Source organism: Scyliorhinus canicula, chromosome 29 (assembly GCF_902713615.1).
Source record: "Scyliorhinus canicula chromosome 29, sScyCan1.1, whole genome shotgun sequence".
In the NCBI taxonomy this organism is placed as follows: Eukaryota; Metazoa; Chordata; class Chondrichthyes; order Carcharhiniformes; family Scyliorhinidae; genus Scyliorhinus; species Scyliorhinus canicula.
This window is the reverse complement of record NC_052174.1, coordinates 9,438,725-9,452,943: the sequence shown is the minus strand read 5'-3', so window position 1 is coordinate 9,452,943 and position 14,219 is coordinate 9,438,725. Positions and strand designations below refer to the sequence as shown.

The following is a 14,219-nucleotide window of genomic DNA, read 5'->3' as shown; positions in this document are numbered from 1 at the left end:
ACACACACTCTACCACACACACACACTCTACCACACACACACACTCTACCACACACACACTCTACCACACACACACACTCTACCACACACACACACACTACCACACACACACACACTACCACACACACACTCTACCACACACACACACTCTACCACACACACACTATACCTCACACACACACTCTACCACACACACACACACTCTCCCACACACACACACGCACTCTACCACACACACACTCTCCCACACACACACACGCACTCTACCACACACACACTCTACCACACACACACACTCTACCACACACACACTCTACCACACACACACACTCTACCACACACACACACTCTACCACACACACACACTCTACCACACACACTCTACCACACACACACACTCTACCACACACACACTACCACACACGCACACACTACCACACACACACTCTACCACACACACACACTCTACCACACACACACTATACCTCACACACACACTCTACCACACACACACACACTCTCCCACACACACACACGCACTCTACCACACACACACTCTACCACACACACACTCTACCACACACACACACTCTACCACACACACACACTCTACCACACACACACACACTCTACCACATACACACACACACTCTACCACACACACACTCTACCACACACACACACTCTACCACACACACACACTCTACCACACACACACACACTCTACCACACACACACACACTCTACCACACACACACTCCACCACACACACACTCTACCACACACACACTCTACCACACACACACTCTACCACACACACTCTACCACACACACACACTCTACCACACACACACACTCTACCACACACACACAGCCACACACACTCTACCACACACACACTCTACCACACACACACACACACTCTAACACACACACACACTACCACACACACACTCTACCACACACACACTCTACCACACACACACACTCTACCACACACACACTCTACCACACACACTCTACCACACGCACACACTCTACCACACACACACACTCTGCCACACACTCTACCACACACACTCTACCACACGCACACACTCTACCACACACACACAGCCACACACACTCTACCACACACACACTCTGCCACACACTCTACCACACACACTCTACCACACGCACACACTCTACCACACACACTCTACCACACACACTCTACAGCACACACTTTACCACATACACACATAAGGGCAACATGGTGGCGCAGTGGTTAGAACTGCTGCCTCACGGCGCCGAGGTCCCAGGTTCGATCCCGACCCCAGGTCACTGTCCGTGTGGAGTTTGCACATTCTCCCCGTTTTTGCATGGGTCTCACCCCCACAACCCAAAGATGTGCAGGGTAGGTGGATTGGCCACACTAAATTGCCCCTTAATTGAAAAAAATTAATTGGCTACTCTAAATGTAAATAAACCCACTACTACACACACACTCTAGAATCAGAGAATTTACAGTGCAGAAGGAGGCCATTCGGCCCATCGAGTTTGCACCGGCCCTTGGAAAGAGTGCCCCACTTAAGCCCACACCTCCACCCTACCCCTGTAACCCCTAGCCTTTTTGGACATTAAGGAACATTTAACACGGCCAATCCACCCTAACCTGCACATCTTTGGACGGTGGGAGGAAACCGGAGCACCCGGAGGAAACCCACGCAGACACGGGAGAGCGTGCAGACTCCGCACACAGACAGTGACCCAAGCCGGGAATCGAACCTGGGACCCTGGAGCTGTGACGCAACAGTGCTAACCACTGTGCTGCCGTGCTGCCACACACACACTCTACCACAAACACACACACACACACAGTACCACACACACATATTCTATCACACACACTCTACAACACACACGCTGTACCATACACACACACGCTGTACCACACACACTACCACGCACACACACTAATACACTCTACCACACACACACACATTACCACACACATTCTACCACACACACAGTCACACACACTCTACCACACACACATTACCACACACACATTCTACCACACACACACTCTACCACACACACACAAACACACATTCTACCACACACACACTCTACCACACACACATTACCACACACACACTCTACCACACACACATTCTACCACACACACACTCTACCACACACACATTCTACCACACACACACTCTACCACACACACATTCTACCACACACACACTCTACCACACACACACAAACACACATTCTACCACACACACACGAACACACACTCTACCACACACACACATTCTACCACATACACTAACACACACACACACTCTACCAAACACACACACGCACTATCACACACAAACACACTCTACCATACACACACACAGTACCACACACACATATTCTATCACACACACTCTACCACACACACACACGACCACGCACACACACTAATACACTCTACCACACACACACATTACCACACACACACTCACACACACACATTCTACCACATACACTAACACACACACTCTACCACACGCACTGTCACACACACTACCACACACACACTCTACCACACACAAATCTACTCGGGATTTATTACTGAAGGATTTTAAAATGGAAAGGGGAGAGCAGTTAGTCAACAGAGTCTGGCAGTCTGCCGATTCTCATTGCAACAGCATACGGTTGCCACGGCAACGTTAAAATGTTACCACAGTCTGGCAGCGCGACTGATAGACTTTCAAGCTGATCGGGTGAATTCTTGGCAGCGAAGCTGTGCTGTCCCTGATGGGAGAGGGGCCTGACAGGCCCAGGCCACAGCGGGGGGAGGGGGGGGTGGCCTGGAGCGAGCCACGCAGGGTTCCAGACTAGGCCCGCCGACAGCCCCGCCCCAACAACAGCAAAATGGAGGGCTCGCCCTCCGAGGCCCAACTGGACCGCCCTGCCTACCTTTCCCCGGCGATCAGCGGGAGGGAGACGAGGGAGCGACATGCGTCGAGCCAGGAAACCCGGCTCGGTTTGGTTTTCGGCCCTCCGCCTTCACACTTGGAAACGATCTGAGGGAACGGGGGTCACCAGTAGCCGTCAAACCACACTTGTGGTGTCACGAAGCACCAGACGGAATGCTTACGGTTGACCAAAGGGCCGGAGATTCGAAGCGATTGGCGGAAAGAAGGCAGAGACGGCGCAAGGAAAATCTCCCTTGTTACCCCGTGCGACGGGCGGCTAGCATTTGGAATGCACCGTCCGACCGCCCTCCCTGGGGCCTGACTACATGAATCGAACTGCCACACCCCCGACTGCTGAGCCCTGGGGTGAGGGAGGACGGGATTTGCGGTGTGCGGCAGCCGGTACCCACTGCGCCCCCCCCCCCCCGCACGGCACGCCCCCGGCCGCCCGCACCGGCGGCGTTCGCCCACCCAGCCCGGCAGGGGGGAAAGCTGGGGAACGAAATACCCGGCATCGAACCGGCCGGGCAGCTTCAGAGTTTTAAACATGTTCAACTCGGTCTGGATCTCTCGAAATGACAGCGATCTGATTTGGGGGCTTATTCCTCACAAACAGGTGCCGGCACGGAGCAGTCGCATTATTTAGGTCGAGGGATACGTTTACGTCAAAACGTAGAGGGGGGGGGGGCGACACAGAACAGCGGTGCGGTGGTTAGCACTGCTGCCTCACGGCGCCGGGGTCCCAGGTTCGATCCCGGCCCTGGGTCACTGTCCGTGTGAAGTTTGCACATTCTCCCCCGTATCCGTGTGGGTCTCGCCCCCACAACCCAAAATTAAATGTAGAGGGGAAGGTGTGACGAATGATTACTGCACCTTTAATGTAATGATCCCTTTAAGACCGGGTTTGGAACCCTGGGGGACTCCGCCTCCGGCTCCACCCCCCCCCAGGGAGCCATATACAAGGTAATGTTCAGTGGGCGGTGAGCACACCTCTTGGTAGCTGTCTGGTTCTCTGCTAGTTTAAGCCTTTGTGTTACCAACCATCTCTCTCGAGTTGTAATTGAGGGTATCGCAGGAGGTGACTAGGTCAAGGAGAAGGGACCGATGGAAACAATAGGGGGGAGACACAGAATTGCACCGTCACATCAAGGAAATAATTGGCGCCCGAGGGGAAACAAAAGGAGCAATATTGACTCAAACCCCATCGGAAAGTTATCCCAGTGTGTAAATTGGGAGGGGTATTTAGCGGGCGGAGACTCGGATATCGTGTGCGTCAGAATGCTCCTCCACCTGGAGAAACACCTTGATTCACACGAGTGGGCGGCCTTGCCTTTGGGGAAACCGGCGTTAACCCTACATCCCAAACAGATGACGGCCCGAAACCCCTGGATCAGCAGCCACCAAAGACCCCCGGTGGCCCTGCAATAAACCACAGCGTCATCGTTCAAGCACGCAGTCAACCCCTGCCTCCACCTGCAGGCCCCGAATCATCCGGCAGCTTTCCAACAAACCTCTCGAACACAGGCGGCCCAAAGGGCTGCCCGACAACAAACTCCTCAGACAACCAATGCGGCGCTGCTGTAACAAAACCGCACACGCGGTAGGGTTTCCCCGGCAGACTGCCTCGGAAGGGAATGGGATCGGGATTCTTGTGAAGCGTGTGGGAATATGGCGCAGCGCTCAAGGGCGGGTACTGTCCAGTTACTCCTCGAACATGAATTCGGCGAACTCTTCTTTCTCCTCTGGTTTCCTCGACGTTAAAATTGCCACGTCGTCGTCGTCGGAGAAGGCGTCGTCGTCTTGCTTGTTTGCCAGAACTTCCTGCAGCAACTCGGCAAAATCCTCGCTGTCCGGGCCACCCCTGCGAGACGCCGGGGGGCCTCGGCGGAGATCTAGCGGCTCGTCCTCACTTGTGTCGGGCGCGGTGCTCAGCTCCACGCTGAAGAGGTCAGGCTTCGGGCAGGAACTTCCCTGGGCCCGGTCGCAGCCGGTGACTTTGCCCCCAGTGGCCCCGGCTTCCAGGGGACCCACGCCCGGCTCTTCGACCCCGCCCGAGACTGCCGGCTCCTCGGCAGCTGTGAAAGAGAAGCAGGAAACACAGTCAGTGTCAACAGAGGACAACGGCAGGGAAAGAGGAGTAGATTTGGCGCCCCCTGTAGGGAGGGATGCTTAACCGCAGCTCACGCTCCGAGGCCTACTCAAACCTCCGCTGCCCCACAGCCTAACTCTCAGCGAGTGCCGTTCGCCCACCCCGCTCCCGCGCCCTGACCCACGCTGGCTTCTAGTCGGGCAGCGCCTCCGTGTTGAAATTCACAGTCACACAATCCCTACGGCGCAGAAGGAGGCTGTTCGGCCCATCGAGTGTGCACCCACCCTCCGAAGGAGCAGCCCCACCTGGTCCCAACCCCCCCCCCCCCCCCCTAAACCCGAACACCGCCTGGGGTTAATTCGGCACGGCCGATCCACCCTGAACCTGCACTGCAGGAGGAAACCGGAACACCCGGAGGAAACCCACGCAGACATGCCTTCAATGTAAGTACATCCCTCCTTCAGTATCGTTTCCTGCGTACAGTACTCTAGGTGCGGTCCGGCACAGTTTTGGCCAGACTTTCCCTGCTTTCATTTTTCCCGCACAGGCTGTTGCCCAAGGTCGGAATCGAACCCGGGTCCTCTGGAGCTGTGAGGCAGCCGTGCCCACCACAGTGTCGCCGATCTCATCCTTGCTTTCAAATCCCCCCCCCCCCCCCCCCCCGCCTCCAACCCTCCGAGGTCTCTGCGCCCCCAAATTTGGCTTCCTGGCCCAATCCCTAATCTCTTTCTCCACTGATTCTCGCGCCTTCAGCAGATCTGCCAACCTCTTCCCAACGTAAATCAGTATTCCAGACGCCACAAATCAGTATTATGGCAGTAAAATCGGTATTTTAATTTCCAACAAAAAATGCCCACAAATCAGTGGCAAATCTCATTGGGCCATGCGTGCGATGGTGAAGCAAAGTCCAGCATCCGCCCCTTGGGAGTGGAAATCGCGCAATTCAGGGCATTGTTCCTAAGGCGCAAAGCCACATACACTACATCTACTGGTCCCCCTTCATCCACCCTGCTTGTTACATCTTCAAACAACTCAAATAAACTCTCGGCTCTGTGAAGCAGCGGTGCTAAACCATTGCACCACAAAACTCCGTCTAACTCAGCCTTGGATATATTCACTGACCCCCACCTACGCCTGCTCGGAGCGGGGGAGGGGGTGGGGGAGGATTTCACAGTCCCGTTGAGAGAAGAAATTCCTCCTCATTTCTGTCCGAAATGCTTTGAAAGCAGACCAAGGCAGACCAGCAGCACGGTTCAATTCCCGTACCAGCCTCCCCGAACAGGCGCCGGAATGTGGCGACTAGGGGCTTTTCACAGTATCTTCATTTGAAGCCTACTCGTGACAATAAGCAAATTTCATTTTTCATTTTTCAATTGACCCCTCTACCCTGGGGAAAAGCCTCTGACGATCCACGCTGTCTATGCCCTTCATAATTTTGTAGACCTCTATCAGGTCGCCCCTCAACCTCCATCGTTCCAGTGAGAACAAACCGAGTTTATTCAACCTCTCCTCATAGCTAATGCCCTCTATACCGGGCAACATCCTGGTAAATCTCTTCTGCACCCTCTCTAAAGCCTCCACATCCTTCTGGTAGTGTGGTGACCAGAATTGAACACTATACTCCCAAGTGTGGCCTCACACACACAGTGTGTCAGGAAGAAGACTGAATTTTTAAAAAATGTATAAATTTAGAGTGCCCAATTCATTTTTTCAATTAAGGGACAATTTAGCTTGGCCAATCCACCTACCCTGCACATCTTTGGGTTGTGGGAGCACGACCCACGCAGACACATAGAAGATAGGAGCATGAGGAGGCCTTTTGGCCCTTTGAGCCTGCTCTACCATTCATCACGATCATGGCTGATCATCCAACTCAACAGCCTAATCCTGCTTTCTCCCCATAGCCTTTGATCCCATTCTCCCCAAGTGCTATATCCAGCCGTCTCTTGAATATATTCAAAGATTTAGCATCAACTACTTGAAAAATGAATGAAATGAAGATCGCTTATTGTCCAAAGTAGGCTTCAAAGAAGTTACTGTGAAAAGCCCCTAGTCGCCACATTCCGGCGCCTGTTCGGGGAGGCTGGTACGGGAATTGAACCGTGCTGCTGGCCTGCCTTGGTCTGCTTTAAAAGCCAGCGATTTAGCCCAGTGTGCTGAACCAGCAGCACGGTAGCATTGTGGATAGCACAATGGCTTCACAGCTCCAGGGTCCCAGGTTCGATTCCGGCTTGGGTCGCTGTCTGTGCAGAGTCTGCACATCCTCCCCGTGTGTGCGTGGGTTTCCTCCGGGTGCTCCGGTTTCCTCCCACGGTCCAAAGATGTGCAGGTTAGGTGGATTGGCCATGATAAATTGCCCTTAGTGTCCAAAATTGCCCTTAGTGTTGGGTGGGGTGACTGGGTTATGGGGATAGGGTGGAGGTGTTGACCTTGGGTAGGGTGCTCTTTCCAGGAGCCGGTGCAGACTCGATGGGCCGAATGGCCTCCTTCTGCACTGTAAATTCTATGTACATTCTATGAGCCCTGTGGTAATGAATTCCACAGGCTCACCACTCCTTGTGTGAAGAAATGTCTCCTCATCTCTGTCCGAAATGGTTTACCCTGAATCCTCAGACTGTGACCCCTGGTTCTGGACACACCCATCATTGGTAACATCTTCCCTGCATCTACCCTGTCTAGTCCTGTTAGAATTTTATAAGTCTCTATGAGATTCCCCCCCTCATTCTTGTGAACCCCAGCGAGAACAATCCCAACCGACTCAATCCCTCCTCATATGACAGTCCCGCCATCCCTGGAATCAGTCTGGTAAACAACACGGGGAGAATGTGCAAACTCCACACGGACAATGACCCAGGGCCGGGATCAAACCCGGACCCTCGGCGCCGTGAGGCAGCAGTGCTAACCACTTGTGCTACCTTGCTGCCCCTGATCCCCTTATTAATCAAGAACCTATCTATCTCTGTCTTAAAGACACTCAGCGATTTGGCCCCCACAGCCTTCTGCGGCGAAGAGTTCCACAGATTCACCACCCTCTGGCTGAAGAAATTCCTCCTCATCTCTGTTTTAAAGGATCCTCCCTTTAGCCTGAGATTCTGTCCTCTGGTTCTAGTTTCTCCTACAGGTGGAAACATCCTCTCCACGTCCACTCTATGCAAGGCCTCGCAGTGTCCTGTAAGTTTCAATAAGATCCCCCCTCATCCTTCTGTAGCTATCTGGGATGGCCACTTACAATAAGAAACATGGACGTTCGCAAAGCCGAAAGGGAAATATGGCCAATGTAAGATTCAGGTAGGCCCAGAGCCTGAATGTATATTTGTGAGCAGAGAATCCAGACAGCATCGAAACCCCCAACCGATTAGCATTTTGATGGCCCATCTCCGTAAGACAAAGGATTGATATTTGAGTAACCGATACAATCCCAGACACATTTGTGCCACTCCCTTTACTCAGGAAGCATAAACAGCCAAAGGTCAATGACCGCTTCGGACACACCCAGCCATCAAGGCACCCGCCCCTTTATTGGCTCAGATCGAAGGCAGTGATCGAGAACTGCCCAATTGATTGGGTCCAAACCTAACGACCACCCAAAACCCCCAAGGATAAAGGGAGACATTGCCATGTGTTCGATCTCTTTTGGGCCTGCCGCTCCGGCAACGTCCACCTCCAACTGGAGCACCACCAGAAGCAAGTTCAAGTTCAACTCCCGCTACCAGACGGATTAGCCGAGCTGAACCGCAGTTACGTCTCCAGACCCGATAGACCCAGATTCGAACAAAGATCACTGTTCCTCTGACCTAAGCCGGGTGCCTGAAGTTAAGTACAGGTTGTCATAGTTGTTAGGTGTAATTTAGCTCGCAGTGTTTTTTTTTTTTAAATTTAGATTAGCCAATTATTTTTTCCAATTAAGGGGCAATTTAGCGTGGCCAATCCACCTACTCTGCACATTTTTGGGTTGTTGCGGCGAAACCCACGCAGACACGGGGAGAACGTGCAAACTCCACACGGACAGTGACCCAGAGCCGGGATCGAACCTGGGACCTCAGCGCCGTGAGGCGGTTGTGCTAACCACTAGGCCACCGTGCTGCCCTAGCTCGCAGTGTTGATGTTGCATGTATAAGTTAATCTTGTGTGTAAATAAAGTATTATTGAACTTGAACTAACTAACTGATCGTCGGGTCTTTGATCGATATCCGGTTGAACCCTGTGGTGGTATCATTTGATATCTGCCGGCTCTGAAAGCGATATAATATCAATATCTAGACAAAGGAAGGGCAACCTTATTGACGGCCATATTCATAGCGTAAACATAGCAACACTTCAAAACTCCATCGACTGCAGACCCAGAGACCCCAACCGCTCCTCAAAGCAGCTAGATCAAGATTGAGCCCATCGCAAAGGAGGCCTATTACGCCTGCCTAAAAGTGTGGATGATTGCAGAATAATGCCGAATGGTAGCATTACTTAACGCCCAGGGGGTCATTTTAAGGGTTGGGCGCGTTTTGGGGGGGTTCTCTGTGACGGGGAACACGGAAAAGTTTCTGGCAGATCACCTGCAAACTTTTCCAAACGTATCCCGCACATCTGTATTTGCCTTGTCCGCGTCACTGTACCACAGGCAGTGCCGCACCCAAGCCACCGCCCAGCAACATCACAGCTGACCTTTGCGATGATCCACGGTGCTGTCCATTTTCATGGTGGGAGCTCTAAACCGTTTGCAGCGATTTGGGAACGTCTTCGTCGCCAGCTGCACCGCGGACTCCCCTTCCCTCTGTCTCTTAGAGCCGGCACTGATACGTTTGGCACCTGTGTCGGGAAAAGGAAGGGATATAAGAGCAGAAGAACCAGGAGCAGGAGTCGGCCATCAGGCCCCTCGAGCCTGCTCCGCCATTCAATGAGATCATGGCTGATCTTTTGTGGACTCAGCTCCACTTTCCGGCCCGAACACCATAACCCTTAATCCCTTTATTCGTCAAAAAACTATCTATCTTTATCTTAAAAACATTTAATGAAGGAGCCTCAACTGCTTCACTGGGCAAGGAATTCCATAGATTCACAACCCTTTGGGTGAAGAAGTTCCTCCTAAACTCAGTCCTAAATCTACTTCCCCTTATTTTTTCATAGAATTTTTTTTTCATAGAATTTACAGTGCAGAAGGAGGCCACTCGGCCCATCGAGTCTGCACCGGCTCTTGGAAAGAGCACCCTAACCACGGTCAACACCTCCACCCTATCCCCAAACCCCAGCCAACACTAAGGGCAATTTTGGACACTAAGGGCAATTTATCATGGCCAATCCACCTAACCTGCACATCTTTGGACTGTGGGAGGAAACCGGAGCACCCGGAGGAAACCCACGCACCCCTGAAAATGCAGTGGCCCCCTCCCTGGCCCGCTGCGCAGGGGCATCAGCTTAGATTTTGCAGTCGGGTGGAGAGGGATAATAGGCTAAATCCAGCAGGGTTGTTCTGGGTTCTCAAGCTGTTTCTGGAGCCATTAGCGGCACCCCACCCCCCCTGCCAAACTCACCCACCACCTCCCCCCTTCTGTCTCATTATTATAAGGCGCTCGTACAGGCCCAGCAACTTCACCGCCAGCAGTCCCCTGTGTTTGAGCGGCTACATCAGTCACTCGGTTGTGGCTGCATTGCAGCAGCCAGATTTCGGAGGGCAGGTGTGGAGAGGTGGGGGAGGCACGCCCTCTGATGGGTGACAGCCTCTCATAATCCACAGTCCTCGGTGCTTCACCCACCCTCTTGACTTCCCCTGAATCAGGGCCTCCTGACTGATCCAGCATGATTTACCGGGCGTGTCCCGCCAGATTCGGTAGATCCTGGGGCAGCCCCCCCCCGGGATTCCCGAAGGTTGTTACGCCTCGCCAGGTCTGTGGGCTGGAACGAATGGACACCCGGCGTCTCTCAAGGAGACCCCCAGCTGAGCGCCAATCAGTACTGGTCCCCCCCAAACGCGGGTCCATTCATTCCGGCACATGGGCAGCACGGTGGCCTAGTGGTTAGCACAACCGCCTCACGGCGCTGAGGTCCCGGGTTCGATCCCGGCTCTGGGTCACTGTCCGTGTGGAGTTTGCACATTCTCCCCGTGTCTGCGTGGGTTTCGCCCCCACAACCCAAAAATGTGCAGAGAAGGTGGATTGGCCACGCTAAATTGCCCCTTAATTGGAAAAAATAATTGGGTACTCTAAATTTAGGCAGCACGGTAGCATGGTGGTTAGCATAAATGCATCACAGCTCCAGGGTCCCAGGTTCGATTCCCGGCTGGGTCACTGTCTGTGCGGAGTCTGCACGTCCTCCCCGTGTGTGCGTGGGTTTCCTCCGGGTGCTCCGGTTTCCTCCCACAGTCCAAAGATGTACGGGTTAGGTGGATTGGCCGTGATAAATTGCCCTTAGTGTCCTAATAGTAAGGTTAAGGGGGGGTTGTTGGGTTACGGGCATAGGGTGGATACGTGGGTTTGAGTAGGGTGATCATTGCTCAGCACAACATCGAGGGCCGAAGGGCCTGTTCTGTGCTGTACTGTTCTATGTTCTATGGGGAGGAGTTCTGCCCCTGGATGGTCGGCCTCTGGGCCAGGCTGGCATGCAAGCACTGCGGTTTTCGCCTGTGGGGGGGGGGGGGGGGGGGGGGGGGGGGCACCGTGGCACCCAGGTGCCAGCCTGGCACCTCCAGGGTGCCCAGGTAGCATTGCCAGGTTTCGCTGGCATTTAAAGCAGACCAAGGCAGGCCAGCAGCACGGTTCGATTCCCGTACCGGCCGCCCCGAACAGGCGCCGGAATGTGGCGACTAGGGGCTTTTCGCAGTCACTTCATTTGAAGCCGACTCGTGACAATAAAGCCATTTTCATTTCATTTCATTTCAAGGTTGCATTGCCAAGTTGCCACCTTGCCCACGTCAGGGATCGGGCCCGGGGGGGGGGGGGGGTCTTTTAGAAAGCGAGGTGCGTCTCCACAATTCCCGCCCAGAACGGACTCTGTTTTTTAGTTAAATCCCGCCCGGTCTTGCCTTTCGACCCTTTCTGACCCCTGGTCGTGTCCCACAACGGACAGGATTGGTTCCTAAGTTTCTCGACACACCCTAATTATTATTTTTTTTAAAAACAATACCGCACTTCCCTTTCTGCTTTCCGGCTATCAGCTGGCGGGTTGCAGCCACCTTCACTGCAGGCTCCTTCACCACACTGTCCTAGAAGCAAACGTACATTGTATTTTGTAAATAAACGGGAGTTGAAGTTACCAAGCATCAAATGGCACGCAAGCATTAATGTGTGACGTGACACCTAGCCTTAATTATATCTCAATGAAAGAGGATAGCGACGTTGGGCACAACCGGGAGTCATAGATCATAGAATTTACAGTGCAGAAGGAGGCCATTCGGCCCATCGAGTCTGCACCGGCCCTTGGAAAGAGCACCCTACCCAAGGTCAACACCTCCACCCTATCCCCGTAACCCAGTAACCCCATCCAACACTAAGGGCAATTTTGGACACTAAGGGGCAATTTATCATGGCCAATCCACCTAACCTGCACATCTTTGGACTGTGGGAGGAAACCGGAGCACCCGGAGGAAACCCACGCACACACGGGGAGGATGTGCAGACTCCGCACAGACAGTGACCCAAGCCGGAATCGAAGCTGGGACCCTGGAGCTGTGGAGCCATTGTGCTATCCACAATGCTACCGTGCTGCCCACGAATTCCCGCCGGTTCCTGTAATTAAGTATCCCCACATGCTGCTCTTGATAAGTCACTTACTGGCTGATCCCCTAGGAAGCTGAGTTGTGCAGGCAGGGCAGGAATATCTCTGGGACAGGTTTGCTGGAGCTGGAAATGGGAGCACGAGGGACTGGGAAAATCATTCAGGATTCCCCTATTTCTATAATAATCTTTAGTAGTGTCACAAGTAGGCTTACATTAACGCTGTTATGGGCCAGGGTTTAGAGAACCCCAAAGTGGATCATGGAGTTCACCTGACCCACAGCTTTTACTAGATTGTGGTATGGGGAGCACACGGCCCACTCTACAGGTGTGGTACAGCAGAAATGGAAAAGTATTTTTTAAAGCATAACAATGTTTATTCTATGAACTCAAGTTAACCTTTTTAAAACAAACATCTTAGCAACCATTAATTCAAATACAACCCCCAAAGAATACAACACTAAGTAATCCTTTAAGCTTTCCTTTTAACATCCATAAGACTTAAAACACCTTTTACCAGAAGCACATCAGGTTTACATTTACTACTGAGAACATTTATAATTCTGAATTCACCAAATGATCAAGAGATAGTCTTTTGATGGCAGAGAGATCAGCAGTACAGCTGCTCTGTCTGGCTTCAGCTCCAACACTGAAAACCAAACTAAAACACACCCTGCAGCCTGCTCAAAAACGAAAGTAAAAAGCTGACAGACAGCCCGGCTCCACCCACACTCTGACATCACTGCAGTCATATGAGCAGCCAAACATTTCTTAAAGCGACATTCTCATGACAACACCGCAATGAGGTTACTTTGAAAATCCCCTAGTCGCCCACACTCCGGCGCCCGTTCGGGTACACTGAGGGAGAATTCAGAACGTCCAATTCACCTAACAATTCAAGTCTTCCGGGACTTGTGGGAGGAAATCGGAGCGCCTGGAGGAAACCCACGCACGTAGGGAGAACGTTAGCCTTGTGAACTAGCCATTACAGGAACACTTTTTGAATAGTTGCTGGGAGATGATTCTACACTGTTCTGCTGACTCACCCAAAAGTGTGGGAACTTGGGTAGAGAGCCCATCGGATCATTGGGAGAATCATAATAATAATAATCTTGATTATTGTCACAAGTAGGCTCACAATTAACACTGCAATGGAGTTACTGTGAAAATCCCCTCGTCGCCACGTTCCGGCGCCTGTTCGGGTACACGGAGGGAGAATTCAGAATGTCCAATTCACCCAACAAGCACGTCTTTCGGGGTTGGTTTAGCACACTGGGCTAAATCGCTGGCTTTGAAAGCAGACCAAGGCAGGCCAGCAGCACGGTTCAATTCCCGTACCGGCCTCCCCGAACAGGCGTCGGGATGTGGCAACTAGGGGCCTTTCACAGTAACTTCATTTGAAGCCCACTCGTGACGATAAGCCATTTTCATTTCATTTCATTTTCACTTGTGGGAGGAAACCGG

General features: G+C 52.6%; 1 protein-coding gene across 1 annotated transcript in view; it reads right to left on the bottom strand.

Moving 5' to 3' along the window:
• Nucleotides 1–3,765: 3,765 nt before the first annotated feature.
• Nucleotides 3,766–14,219, bottom strand: part of LOC119958302 (zinc finger CW-type PWWP domain protein 1-like) — a 71,489-nt gene continuing 61,035 nt past the window's right edge. The window contains exons 11-13 of the mRNA XM_038786738.1: nucleotides 12,175–12,244; nucleotides 9,712–9,855; nucleotides 3,766–5,038 (exon numbers count right to left, since the gene is read on the bottom strand). Of these exons, the coding sequence (XP_038642666.1) occupies nucleotides 4,665–5,038; nucleotides 9,712–9,855; nucleotides 12,175–12,244 (588 nt within the window). The 3' untranslated portion in view covers nucleotides 3,766–4,664. The remainder of the gene's footprint in view (nucleotides 5,039–9,711; nucleotides 9,856–12,174; nucleotides 12,245–14,219) is intronic.